At 41.5% G+C, this 13876-nt stretch overlaps 1 protein-coding gene across 3 annotated transcripts; it reads right to left on the bottom strand.

Annotated features, from left to right (window-relative positions):
- Positions 1–128: 128 nt before the first annotated feature.
- taf1b (TATA box binding protein (Tbp)-associated factor, RNA polymerase I, B) lies at positions 129–13424 on the bottom strand. 3 transcript variants are annotated; one of them, XM_079497711.1, is made up of 15 exons: positions 13285–13424; positions 12320–12418; positions 11443–11533; positions 6512–6615; positions 6084–6179; positions 5731–5830; positions 5178–5358; positions 4602–4701; positions 3917–4064; positions 3510–3681; positions 3196–3239; positions 2836–2926; positions 2480–2547; positions 1983–2220; positions 129–1199 (listed from the first exon to the last, which is right to left on the bottom strand). In XM_079497711.1, exons 1-15 carry the CDS (start codon positions 13300–13302, stop codon positions 962–964), a joined length of 1788 nt encoding a protein of 595 aa, XP_079353837.1. In that variant the 5' UTR covers positions 13303–13424; the 3' UTR covers positions 129–961. The 3 variants fall into 3 exon arrangements, with proteins under 3 accessions (XP_079353837.1, XP_079353838.1, XP_079353836.1); XM_079497712.1 differs by lacking the exon at positions 11443–11533 and having other exon boundaries at positions 13285–13300; XM_079497710.1 differs by lacking the exons at positions 11443–11533; positions 12320–12418; positions 13285–13424 and adding an exon at positions 6868–8670.
- Between the last annotated feature and the right edge of the window lie 452 nt (positions 13425–13876).

Here is a 13876-nt window from a genome sequence, read left to right as displayed (position 1 = left end):
ACAATATCACAGAATTGCATATGAGCATTACAAATAACATCCAGTCAAAAGCTTGTCTGAAAAAAGTTATGCAGTGAGTGAAGTGGTTTATCTAAAAAGGTAAGAGGATAAAAACATCTGCACACTGCTGCTCCATAAAACTTACTTTTATTAATGGCACGTTTCAACATTTGGGTCTTCATCAGGCAAATATTTGCCTGATGAAGGATTGTTTAATGTTTACAAAAATTGCAGCTCTACAAGTGAACAATGCGTTCCGATACAATGCTGCTTTGTCAGCTTGTAGATTGTTAATGGCATAAGTGGCTATGGCATTGCTGGGAAAACTTACATCCATCTTATTCAAACTGCTTTCTATGCACATGAAATTCAAATATAACTCTAGAAGAATGTCCAACTTTGAACGGTGTACAATCCACCTCAAAGAAAATATTTAGTGAAAACTTTACAAAAAAATGTACATCCATTTGAACAATATGTTAAAAAAATACGTTATTTTCTGTACAAACTTTTGTCAACCCATTTCTGAGGGTCACATTCACCGAAAATAAGTTGTAAAAGCTTTAGACACAACAGCTTGTTGTTCTGCTATTTACAGCAAGGAGTATAGGGCCATGGAGGACCATGGTCAAGTATATAGGAATCCGCTTTCATTGTCCTCTTATTTCACTATTAACAATTCCTTCGGTGTTTGTAGAACAAACCTGTACAATAACATGTGAACACACTACATTCAAACACAACTGTCCTCCTTTGTCCCTTAACGTAGTTCTTAAAGCAGCTCCATTACCTTCTCTGTTAAGTCACAACTCTCACGCAAATATATACTGAACCATTTGGTGTCTCTCAGTCCATGATTGAATGAGTGTTGGTGTGACACATCTGTAATGAAACAAGGGTTTGAACCCACTTAGCAGTCAGTGAACGTGGAAGCTCAGTATAGTGCCTTGCTCATCTGGCATCACACTTTGATCAAGTGTCCTCTGGTTCTCCACCAGTGGCTCCATCTCCTGTGCTTGAGGCTCCTCTTCATGTGGATCCGGCGTTTGAAGAGTCTCCCCTCCAGGACCTTCACCTCTTCATGTAGGGTGGCTGTTCTCACGTCCAGCAGGAAGGAGAAGAGCTCCAGCAGCCAAACATAGCTTCTGGGTAGCACGTCGGAGGACTTCAGCTCCTTATAGTGGCTCTTACAACTTAACCTACAATGATGATAACACAGACACACTGATAAGTAACACAGCATTGTTCTTACAGTAATTGAATCATACTATATTTGGAATAAACATTACTTTACTATATACTACTGCAGAAAGTGAGAAGCAATAGAATAACCTGGAAATGACAGTATATTCGTATGTGCTAAATAAACCATTACTGAATCAGCTGGGGATCAAAACCATGTTGCGCCTACATCCTACATAGGCTGAAGTTTTAGCTGACATGTTGCTCTAGCAACAAGTAGTTGGCCCTGTTCAGGTAACATTTATTATTCATAGGTTTCATTAAACTGCCATAGACATTATATTAGATATGGGGAAAACATTTAATTTGTTTATTTGTTCAGACAAGTCAACGTTTACTAGGGGTTTGAGTAGTAGTAGCCTCTGAGACCGCAGCGTAGTAGTTAGTTGCACACGTTAGCTACTCCCAGCGCTAGGGAGATTAGACGATCAAATAAAATCTTTTTGAAATGTATTTCCTTCCACGCAGGCTCATTTTATTTTCAAATCCGCCTGTCTTGTACTCTTGTTACATGACAGACCTATGACAGGAATTTATTTGAGTTGGCACAAAACTTCTGTGACAGCAATAACACAAAAAACAAAAACTACAATAGCAGTGTCATCATGTAAATTCACCAGACAATCATGACATCCATTCACACATTGAGATTGAGCTAAATCGGATATTACACAGACTTAACTTAAAGGGACTGGCAGCGTAAAGTCGTTATAAACAGATTCGGACTGTGTTTAACTCACGTTTTCTTACAGTCTCCGAGGTCGGCATGCCAGTAGTTTGTGTTGGAGAGTTTCAGGCCTCCTTTCCTCTGAGCCCACACACAGTTCAGGCTCTGCTCATGAAGACTCGGCCCGTCTGACCTACCCTGATCTTCCTCGCCCCCCCAACGGAAGATAAAGCTGGAGGGAGAGGAGGGCTGAGGCCCTGCTGCCCGGCCTGAAACCATCTCAAAGGAAGCTTGAAGCTGCTCTACCACTCCTGGACGCACAGGTATGAAACCATAGTTACATGCTTTTTACTGGCGTTAGCAAGATATACACACAATTTGATTTTACAATAGTAACAATGAACAACAAAAGTCGTACTTGTAAAAAGCCTCTTCATTCATAGAATGTAGCTCAAAGCTTTACAGTGTGGAAAATAAAGCTGACAAATATGAAGGAACAGATGTTTCACAGCTAACCTGCTCAACACATCAGCAAATAAAAATATCAGCAATAAAATATAAAGCACTTACTTCTATGTTTCAGAACAACAGAGTCATGACTTCCTTTAAGAAGAGCTTTTTTGTGTGTCCACTGTTTCCTACAACAGTGAAGAAAACATGCACTTAAATGGTTTTGTAATAACAGACGATAATGACAGACTAATAATACTAGTTCCTAGAGCTAGAACTCTACTTTACAGACGGATCATTAACAAAATAGATACCGGTAGATAGATGAATTAAAAAAAAAAGTTTATCTTGACTTAGTTGTCATTATCATCTGTGAAACCTATTTTCATACAGAGCTATGGAATTAAAATAGCCATTGTTGTAATTTCTTAACATAGCAAATATTATCATCGTCATCAGCTCCCATCAAGTCTTACCTAGCAGTGAACTGTTTCCGTGTGTGTGTGGCTCTAGTCAGGGCAGTCTGTAAAAGTCTGTACCACCTCCTCAAATTAAAATTCTTCTGCTCTGTTAACGAGCACAGGTAGAAAAAATGTCACAGGAAGAAACTTCACAATTTTCATCGTGTAATTTTGGTTTCACTGTGGTGGAATTCAAAACAGATAGATCTAATAATCACACGCCTGGCCAAAAGGTGCTTTCCTGCAGCATGGTGCTGGCTCAACTCTTCATGCCTTTTTTGTTTTTCAGTTAGGCCAAAGTACCTGTTTGCAGTGGCTGGTACTTTTTAAGCATAACCTCTGTCGAGGTGGTTTTATACAGCCAACGAAACCTACCTGGATGTTGTTTATTCTTGTCCCCCGCCTTGCTGGATAAAACCCTGGAAGACGAACATGAATCATGATGAGTAAACACAGTAGAGAATTAAAATATGGCATGAATCAATTAATACCTTGATATTCTCGTCTTATCAATCAATCAGTTATCATTTACAAACCCAACATCATTAACAGACAACTCTCAATGCAAGTCATGGCAAGTGTATCTCTTTAGTACAAACCAAGTAAACACAACAGCATCAATCCTGCTGATCCAGTTTAAGTAAAATGTGAAATGTTCTTTAAAAGTGTGAGTGTGTGCAGAATGTTACCATTCTGTGCGGTCGTTGAAACCAAAGAGCAGTTTCATTGTAACGATGATGGCGGCAGCAGTCTGCAAGTCGTAGCGCGGAAGAGGAGAGTTCAGAGGATCCAATGTGTTGAGTGACTCGTCTGATAAACCAGCCTTCTCCATCACCCAGCACACCCATTCATACAGCTGATCTGGAGACAGACAGAACTAAAGTCAATACATTTCACACACCCATTCATACAGCTGATCTGGTGACGAACTAACGTCAATATTATCACGTATACACATACAGCTGATATGGGGACCGTCAGACACAACACCATTCAACTTTATGTACCCACTGATACAGCATATCTGGAGACGGATATAACACATTTTACACAGATTCAGATGATCTGGAGACAGTGTGTGCGTGCGTGCGCTTACCAGGCAGGTTGACATGTGTGAGGTATCTCAGACAGAGCACAGCAGGGTGCAGCCCACACTGACTGCTGACTGGAGGGAAGCGGGGCAGGGCCATGAATATAGCCATGGTCTGGGCTTCTTTATGCACATCCTTATAGAGAGGAATGGACTGGAGAAAACAAAAATGGAGCACACACTCAGTCTGTATATAATGCAGTTTGCCGCAGGCAAGGCCTCACGCAGATTCACAGTAAGAAAGTATAGCCAGCACTCTGAAGTCCTTGGTAGTTTTAATTCATGGATAGACGCTGAGGAAGGATTGACACCGAAACACGTCGTCCACATGTTTTGGTGTTTTAACCCATTCTGGGCGGGAACCCCTTTTGGTGTTTTAAGCATTATGATATAATTTAGATATTGAAAAATAGCAGATCTACAAGCTCATAGCGCGGCTTGTAGGTCTGCTATTTTTGAAAAATCGTGAAAATGTGGCGCAAATCTTTGAATATAAGGACTTCGGAGTGCTGCTGGCTATTACTTTCTAATTAGGAATGGACTGGAATCTTATCATAAGATGGGGCCAAACACCTAAAGAAAATATGCTTTTGTGATGACATGCACATTGATTGAAGCAGAGACTACTTTCGAGGGGACAGACCTTCTGGTTACGGAATGCTAGCCCTGAGTTTTTGTGTAGAACACTCACCGTCGCCCTGAAGAGCAGAGTATCTCTGCCGGTGGGTTTCATGTCTTCTGGAAAAAGGTCATGTGCGTTCACATAGGGGATGTGACCTTCACTGACAAACCTATAGACAGAACACAATACAAACAACTGTGTATCGAAAATGTGTTCAATGAAAGCACAGACAGAGCAGTTAAAGGAATAATTCACCGACAATATGACCTATCGATTACTCATCCCATGGATATGGAGACTTTAATCCACGGATATATATTTTGTTTTTGTCGCATTCCTAAGCCAGTCATTTGAAGAGACTCTTTGTGTCTCCATAGGGAACAAAGGAGGCTTTTGTGTCTCCATAGGGAACCACTGCTGGTCATCAAATTATTGGCTTAGACAAAAACAAGAAAATATGCATGATGAATTCAAGTCTCCATGGGGTGAGTAATCAATAGGAAAAAAGTATTTTTTTGGGTCAACTATCCCTTTAAGTAATGTCACCTATGGTAAATTACTTTCTAAACTAAAAACATGAAAACTCGCTATTAATACATTAAGTTTTACATTAAGTCAAATGTTTGTTTATTGCATGGTACCAACCTGAGTAGTTCAGACAAAGTGATGCTCTCTCTACACCAGACAAGGGCCAGGTAACAGAGGGCCAGCGTCTTACGCATGCTCAAGAGACTCCCGGCTCTTCTGCGACTCCGGCTCAGGTACTTTGCTGCATCGAAGGAACCCGAAATCACAGTCTCGCATTCACTGTCGTCTGTCTCTTCTCCTGTAAGAGAAAGAGCAGTCACATCATTAAAAAACTCCAGTCCTCTTAACTCCAACAGTCTGTGTCTGTCTGCCTGTCTGTCTGTCTGTGAGTGTGTGTATGTGTCCATGGCCAATAAACTACCTCTTTTGAAATACTTTAACTTAACTTCCATAACGATCATAGTCCAAGGCAGTCAGATCAGGCTGAAACCTATACGTCATAGATACTTTATGTCATAAACAGTAGATGAATTCTGTCAGACTGGCCACATATTTCCAAGTGGAGACACAGTATGCACTCCACTGAGCACATGCATCTCTCTCGTTTAAAAGACGTGTCAGTCTACTGAAACATTTATCACATCAGGGATCAGAACCTTTGTGTGCCAACCTGAGTTCTCGTTCTCCGTGTCTGTGAACATGTCTGTGCGTCTGTCATCGTCACTGGACACAAAGGATGAGTCCATAGTGACATCAGTGTCCTGAGACCGCTGAGGGACAAAAGACACAAATCAGGTTACGTACACTCTTTGTTATATCATACTGCATAACCTCAATGATATTAATACTTAATTAATTAATAAACCACTTCAAACCGATATAGAATAGCACCTTGTAAAATAGCTGATCCACAAGCTCACAGCACATTGCACTGCGATCGGTTGCTATTATTATGCGTATGCATATGGGTATAAAAACAAGTGTCCAAGCCATTAACACACTGGTGAAAACACCATCACTCACCATCACCCGTTTCAAGTGTGAATGCCGTATGGGTTTGTTTGTGTACGCCTGTCGACTGGTCTGCAAGTACATCCTCCAAAGCTGACACAATACATCCTAGATTAAAACATAAAAGAAACAGGGATTTGCAGAGCGGCTTTGAGACGAACTAAAACCATTTCAAGTTGCTTTGGACAACATAAATCTGTCAGAATAGAGGATACGTGCATGCATAAAGTGAGTGGCAAAGTGAGTTTAACGTTATTTAATGCAATTTGATAGGACATTTCTGTTTGGATGTATGGGCTATCAAGGCCAGAAAGTATTTTTTTGCCACTCAGTAGGCGTTCCCGCATAACATCCCGGTATGATGATGTCACGTGCATACCTTCTATTACAGGAAGAATAACAAGTACACAGAATGATGAGACAGTCATAATGCCAAAAACCTTAAAATGGGGATTCACTCCGAGCTTCAGTAGAGCTTCAGCTTGATGCTTCAGGATGACCTGGAAGCCCTCACAGACCATCCACCGTTTCCGCGGGCCAGATCCTGAAACACATGAACAAATTGCATGTTTCAGTCAAGCACATTTTACTCTACTCTGGTTCCGATTTCATTAAAAACAAAGTCTAGTTGTTTGGTTGCAGTGTTTAGTTTTAAACAACGCTATTAACAACTAAAAACATTAACAGCTTTTAGTGTTATAAACCCTGAATTCACATACGTTTTGACAGATTTAAATTTCTTTGTTTAAATGAGACGATTCATTAATTAGTTAGTTTGTTCAATGAGCATCCTCACGTTTTGCTTGAAACTCGTGGATAGAAAAGAAGTCTGACCAGGAGATAGACTTTTTCTCCTTTGATGTTTTATCCATTTTTGTTTTCTTTTTTTTGGTCTTTTTCTTCTCTTTCTTTCGTTTTTCTTTTTTATCTTTTTTTCTTTTCTTCAGAGTTACATCAGATGTTTCCCCAGCTGGAGCGGTGTCACGCTCCGTTGACTCCAGATCATCATTTAACTCTTGGTTCTTCTTGCTTTCACATTTCTCCTTTTTCTCCGGTGTTGGGGTGTGGAGCATCGCCGTGTCGACAGGAGGAGGGCTGAGGTCTCTGGTCTGGGAGGGCAGATGCTCCAGAATTTCATCATTCAGATTTGGGTTACTTTCAGATTTTTTCTTCTTGACTTTATCCTTTCGTTTCTGAGACGGCGTGTCAGACGTTACACCGACGACGTTTGATGAAGTCAAATCTGTACTCGGTTCCTCATCTACATCCTGGCTGTCGTTTTTCTTAGAGTCTTCACTCCGTTTATCCTTTTTCTTCCTTTTAATCTGTGGCGCATCTGTGGGTTCCTCAAATTCTGACCGTTGGAGATTTTCACTATTTAAAGCATTGCCGGTCTCCGAGTTTCTCTTTTCTTTGAGCTTTTTATCCTTTTTCGTTGATATCGGCATGTCCAACATTAAACCGACTGGTGGAGTTGTTGAACCTCCATCACTGATTTGGGCCTGTGGCTTGTCACCTCCCATTGGCTCTGTATTTTCATCATTTAATTTCTCTTTATCCTTTTTCTTCTTCTTTTTCCGTGGTGTGTCAAACATCAAATTGGGTTTTGGAGCAGATCCCTCAACATTCTGGTCGTCCTTATTCTCTTCGTTTTTCTTGCCGTCTTCATCATTTTCCCCCCTTTTCCTCTTCTTGATCGCTGTGTCTAATGTCAAACTAGGTTCCTCGCATTCTGACTGTTGGACATTTTCAATATTTAAAGCATTGCTGGGCTCTGTGTTTTTCTTCTTTTCTTTGAGCTTTTCATCCTTCCTTTTCTTTGACACTGGCGTGCCCGACGTTAAACTGGCTGGCGGAGCTGAAGCATCATCACTGGTCTGGCTGTGTGGTCTGTCACCTTCAGCTGTCTCCTTGATTACCTCAATCAACTCCTGGTTAGTTTCTGATCGTTTCTTCTTTTCCTTGCGTTTCTTAACTTTTCTTTGATCAGACACTGGTGTGTCGGTCACTAAACAGTCTTTTGGAGAAGTACAACCCTGCGGTTGTTTAAATAGATCTTGGATATCATCAGCTCCTTCATTGCTCTCTGTCCGTCTTTTATTCGGCGTGTCGATTAAAGAACATCTGTCCTCCTCCCTGCTTTGAGACTCCCGTGGACGTTCATTCAACTTGGCTTCTTTGCTCTTCTTTTTCTTCTTCCGTTCAGAGATCGGCGTGTGACATTCTACCGCTGGCTCGGTATTTTCAACATCCGAGTGTATATTTTCCCCCTTTTGTCCATTTTCGTTTTTAGATATTTCGTCCGTCGTTGGATGCGTAGTGATCTGCGACATGTATACAGAAAACGCCTGACTGAAGGTGCAGGGCGTCTATCGGCAACAGTGTGTCGGACGTGCGGGAAAAGAAGCTTTATAATATTGTCCTCTCAACTTCAAAGTTGTATCCGCGGGAGCCGGGAACGATTATTTTCTTTGCTGTCTGGTTCTGAATACTGTTTGTTGACTAGTGACTACTCCACTACAGCGGCCATGATGGTAACCACGTGGTGTTGTCCTCCCTCCACGCACGGCGTGCTTACGTAGGGGTTATGCCCGCTTGGAGGCGTCAGCGCGCTGCGTGCGTGAGTGTACTTTCATCATTGTCCACAATCACATAGACATCATTTTATGACTGTCCACTGTGTCCAGTAGTGGAAAAAGTACTCAATTGTTTTAACTTGAGTAAAAGTATCAATACTGCAATATATAATTACTCCGTGACAAGTAAAAGTCCAGAATTCAAAATGTACAAAATGTAAAAGTATTGGCATAAAAATGTACTTAAAGTATCAAAAGTAAAAGTACTCATGCAGAATATCTCATTTCAAATGTATAACCAAAACATATTTTGAAAATAGCAGATCTACAAGCTCCACTGTGTATTGGGCCGAAGTGTTTAATGTATGTTTTGTAATAATCAAAATTTAAAAAGTAAATAAATATTAAATAAATGGTGCATTTATATAGCGCCTTTATCCAAGGCGCTTTTACATAGATTGTGCATCCCATTCACACACACACTCATACACCGATGGTGGCGGAAACCATGCAAGGCACCAACCAGCACACCAGGAGCAATGTGGGGTTCAGTGTCTTGCTCAAGGACACTTCGACACGAACTCTGGGGGAGCCCGGGTTCGAACAGGCAACCTTGCGATTACCATCCAGCCACTCTACCCCTGAGCCACCAAGTAACTATTAACTAAAGTTTTTAAATAATTGCAGTGGAGTAAAAGTACATTATTTGACTCTGAAATGTTTAGTTACTAGTTACTTGCGTCCTGCTGCTGCTTTCAGCAGTGTTGCGTTGGAGAATAATGCACACAACTAAGGAGATGAGTTGAACAGGTATGTGACTTTACTGTGAGCTGAAAAGGTGCGACGGCAACGCACTATGCACATTACAAACCGTTGTCATCAGCAGCAGCAGCAACACAACACGGCCGCAGGCACACTTTTCGTTGCTGTCGTGACAACATGTCGTGAACCCCATACACAACATGCAGGAGCGGACTCTAAATACACGTCACTCCAGTCTCCAGCTGATCTAGGGGTGCATTTGAAAATACAGCACTGAGCGCATTGGCCATTGTGGGCTCACTGGCCAATCCAACCAAAATACGTGAGTGCACCCTGTGTGGACATTGTCGAACACGCCCTAGTGTAGCGAGTAGCGACGCCCCCGCCGTGAGTGGAGTTTGTTTTTTTGTTTTATTCCTTCACTTGTTCAACAACCTGGTATTAAAGAGCATAAAGAAAGATCTTGTGTATGTCCTCCTTATTAGGATTATAAAGATTTGTTAAGGGGAAAATTATGTGAATGCATCTCAGGCGATTTTATGGAGTAACGCAAAAGTAATGTAACGAGTAGTGTAACTAGTTACTTTCTCCAGGGAGTAATCAAGTAATGTAAGGCATTACTTTTTTCAAAAGTAATGTGTAATGTGTAGTAACGGACCCCAACTCTGATAGCTGTACACACATTTCTTAAATTTGTGTACAGCTTTTCTTAAATTCCTTGGTATAGTAGATAGTAGTAGTAGATAGTTATATATATTAATTCATATATTCACTGTAAATATGTAGATACATTGTTGTTCTTACTGATCTCACTCACTTCCCTTGCCCCCTTCTTCTTTCCTTTCTCTTTTTTATGGAAATAACAAAAACGATGGCGCTTGCACAAAAACTAATTTCACCCAATGTTCAATCAATTTTTATCCCACGATTTTGTAACCCATTTTTCACCCTTGTGTCAATGTGATCCTGGGCTCTACACACCCTCCGCCAACCTAGTCCCCATATATGGGGGACATGGGGAGAGCAACGGACTTGAACTCATGCTTCCTTCTAGCCCCTCTCGGGACCCCCTTGGTTAAGCTCTTTTCATCGCTTCCCCGTAGGGTCCCTGATCAGTTCGTAAGCACTCAATAGGACGCAGCTGTACATATGCTCCGTTTGCGCCGCTCTGCGCTCCGCTTGAGTGGTGGTGAGATGTTTCAAAGATGCATAAAACGGTAATAGGAGACAACGGAAACGTGGGAGAAAACGCATTAAGCGCAGATGCCGTTAAGTATTTGTTGGACGTTTTGGCTGCTCTGAAATTCTCTCTTCCTCACTTCCTTGACTTCCTTATTGACTTAAAAATACTTAACGGCATCTGCGCTTACGGGGGAAGCGATGAAAAGAGCTTAACCGAGGGGGTCCCGAGAGGGGCTAGCTTCCTTCATGCCTGAGTGTCCAAGTTGCTCCTTTTTCACCTGACAGGGGGGAGTTTCCCTGGTTGGACGTAGCGTGTGGAAGGAACACGTTATTCCAACCAGTACCTTTCCCCTCCATCAGGCGCCCCGGCTGGCCAGGGGAAGGCAGTTTAGAGACCAGGATTACTGCATGTTTTTTGTGAGGGTACCTACCCTAGGGGACACGGGGAGAACATGCAAACTCCACACAGAAAGGCCCTTTCGCCAACCCAGCCTCGGGTATGGGCACTGATGACGCGGAGGAGGAAACAAGCCACCAGCACCCACAGCGTCCCGAGCGGGAATCGAACCCAGGACCTTCTAGCTGTGAGACGACAGCACTACCAACTGTGCAACCGTGTCCCCACCCAATGTTTTACACCTGTAAACCTGTGACGTGACAATAAATAAAGTTGATTGTGATTGTCACTGCTATTGCTGCTATGACACCTGCATTTCCATCAGTTTTATCTTATCTCACATTACACATTTTAAACTTACAGTCAAACAAAACTCCTGCCTTCCACCCGTTTGTGTCATTATGTGTTATTAAATGAGCGATTGTGATTAGTATACTATCCAGGTGAGACTAACCAGCTTGTTGGCGTGCACTGGCTGCTTTGCTGATTGTGGTAATCCTGCTGAAACCGAAATGGAGTGAGGGGTCCTGGACCTCCCTGGTTCTCTGGAACAATACAGCAAAACCGAACAAAACATGAAGGGTGTGTTCCGAATGTGTGGCTTATTTACGAACGACTAGTTAAAACAACACACTTGTCCTGTAACATTGAAAGGTAATTCATGTAGTTGGTCTACACAATGTGTAATAATAAAGCTCAATTTTGCCGCCAGGGAGTGCTCGGGTCAGTCGGTGCGGGCACTCGGCACACCCGGGGCGAATTAAAATAAATGTGTGACAAGCTCCACTGAAATTAGATGAACATCACGTTAGTTGTACCATTACCTAACTAGGCAGTTAGCTCAAATGTGTTATTGTTGACATTAGTTTATGACATTACATTACTGACCATTCACCAAAACATAATATAATACTTGCAGAGACTTGCTTGAGATAATATTAATCAAAAGCATTTTGAAACGCAGAATGATTTCATTCAGAGGTACAAACAGAAAAATGTTGATTTAAAACATACGCAGAGTCTAGGATATAGCCGGAAAAGTTGTGAATAGGTCTACATTGAGAGCCATATGGACTTTTTTGTGTTATAATTTTAGCCTTAATGTCTGACTGTACCTCGTGCTGTTTACATTTCTGACTAATAAAGTATTCAATCTAAAATGGTCCTTTACGAACAAATTATTATTAACAACTTAGGGTAGCCTAATAGCCTGACACTGGAAACAGACATTTCTTGTGTAGGTAGGTATGGGTAGGTATGGTCACTAAGAGTAGACAAGTGGACTTTGCAGTAAGTTGAGGTTTAATGAGTCCTCGGTGTGCGTTCCTCACCTCAATAACATTAAGGCAGGTCCTGCAGTAGTATCTTCCTTCATCCGAGATGCCCCAGTCCACTGCCGAGCACTGCTCACACGGCACTCTGTATTCACTCTAAAGAGGGGTACAACAATAGATACCCTTAAATACCAGGGCTCATCACAAAATGATGAACTTTGTGTATTACAGGAGTTCAGTGACCTTTTTTTAAACTGAGGTTTTGGTCAGATAACTACCACCCTGGCCAGCCGGGGTGCCTGATGGAGGGGAAAGGAACTGGTTGAAATAGCGCATTCCTTCCACGCGCTACATCCAACCGGGGGAAATCCGCCCCCCGACTGTCAGGTGAAAAGAAGCAGCTTGGACTCCTCATGCATTGAAAGAAGCATGAGGTCAGTCCGTTGCTCTCCCCAGGTTGGCAGAGGGAGTGTAGCACCCAGGATTTACATTAGATAATTGACACTGGGCATGGGATATATATATATATATATATATATATATATATATATATATATATAAGATAATTATTATTACTACTGAATGACAGGCCGTCAGAATCATATTGAGGTAATACATAAATAAAATAAAAATCACAACTCCCCTCTCCCCCTGCCTCTCTCTCTCTCTCTCTCTGTAATTAGCACTAGGCAACAGTGCAACACTATCTCTCTCTCTCTCTGTTTCTGGCACAACAGCGCCTCATGACAGTGAGGTTGATTCTGACAACACATGGTCTTGAACTCTGGTTACACGTACGTACGATACTGTACTGTTTTTGTTTATATGAAATCGATTCTAGCTATATGACCTAAATATTTAGATGATCTAAAGACTAAACCCTTTTCATAACGCATCCAGGATCGAGATTACGGTTTGGAGTGAATGCAATTTTGTGGCTCTCTCTCATGCTCTCACATCTCTAAAACTGTTCTGAATCGCTTACTGAGTGCATAACGTAAAGCACAATTAGCTCAACCCACCGTTTCTTCGTCGTCCATATCAGCAATACATGTTTAAGCTTGTTTCTTTCATCAAATATTACTTTCAAAGCGTAGCTTCGCTCAGTCAGACCACATCATGAACACACGGTACACGTTGTGTGTTGTTTAGAATTTTACAGGAAATACGTCACTGATAGCGTATTCGTGGTGTTACATTAAAATATCTTCCGGCCATGAATGAACACAGAACTCAATGGTTGAGTACCGCTATGAACTCTTTACTCAATCAAGCAAAACAATACATTCAAATAAAATAAATACATAAATGAGAAAAAGAGGTTGCGCATCAGCAATGGTTTTCAGTGGAGTGCCAGACCCAAATCCAGTATACATAAAAAAACAGGAATTAAAAAAAAATCCAAAAAGGTAGCACATCCAAAAATTAAACAAGCGGTGGACAAAGTACTCACATTTCCATTTCTTTATTGGCACACACCAAAATAAATACATGTTTTTACATGAAAAAATGAATTGAAAATGGAGGACCCTGATGTACACAAGTCTTATTTGAATTCTACAAACTGAATTCAATTTCAATCATTCGAATCATAGAGCTAAATGTGCTATTATT

This window comes from Electrona antarctica (assembly GCF_951216825.1).
Source record: "Electrona antarctica genome assembly, chromosome: 3".
In the NCBI taxonomy this organism is placed as follows: Eukaryota; Metazoa; Chordata; class Actinopteri; order Myctophiformes; family Myctophidae; genus Electrona; species Electrona antarctica.
The sequence above is the reverse complement of the archived record's forward strand: the minus strand, read 5'-3'. Positions and strand labels throughout refer to the sequence as shown.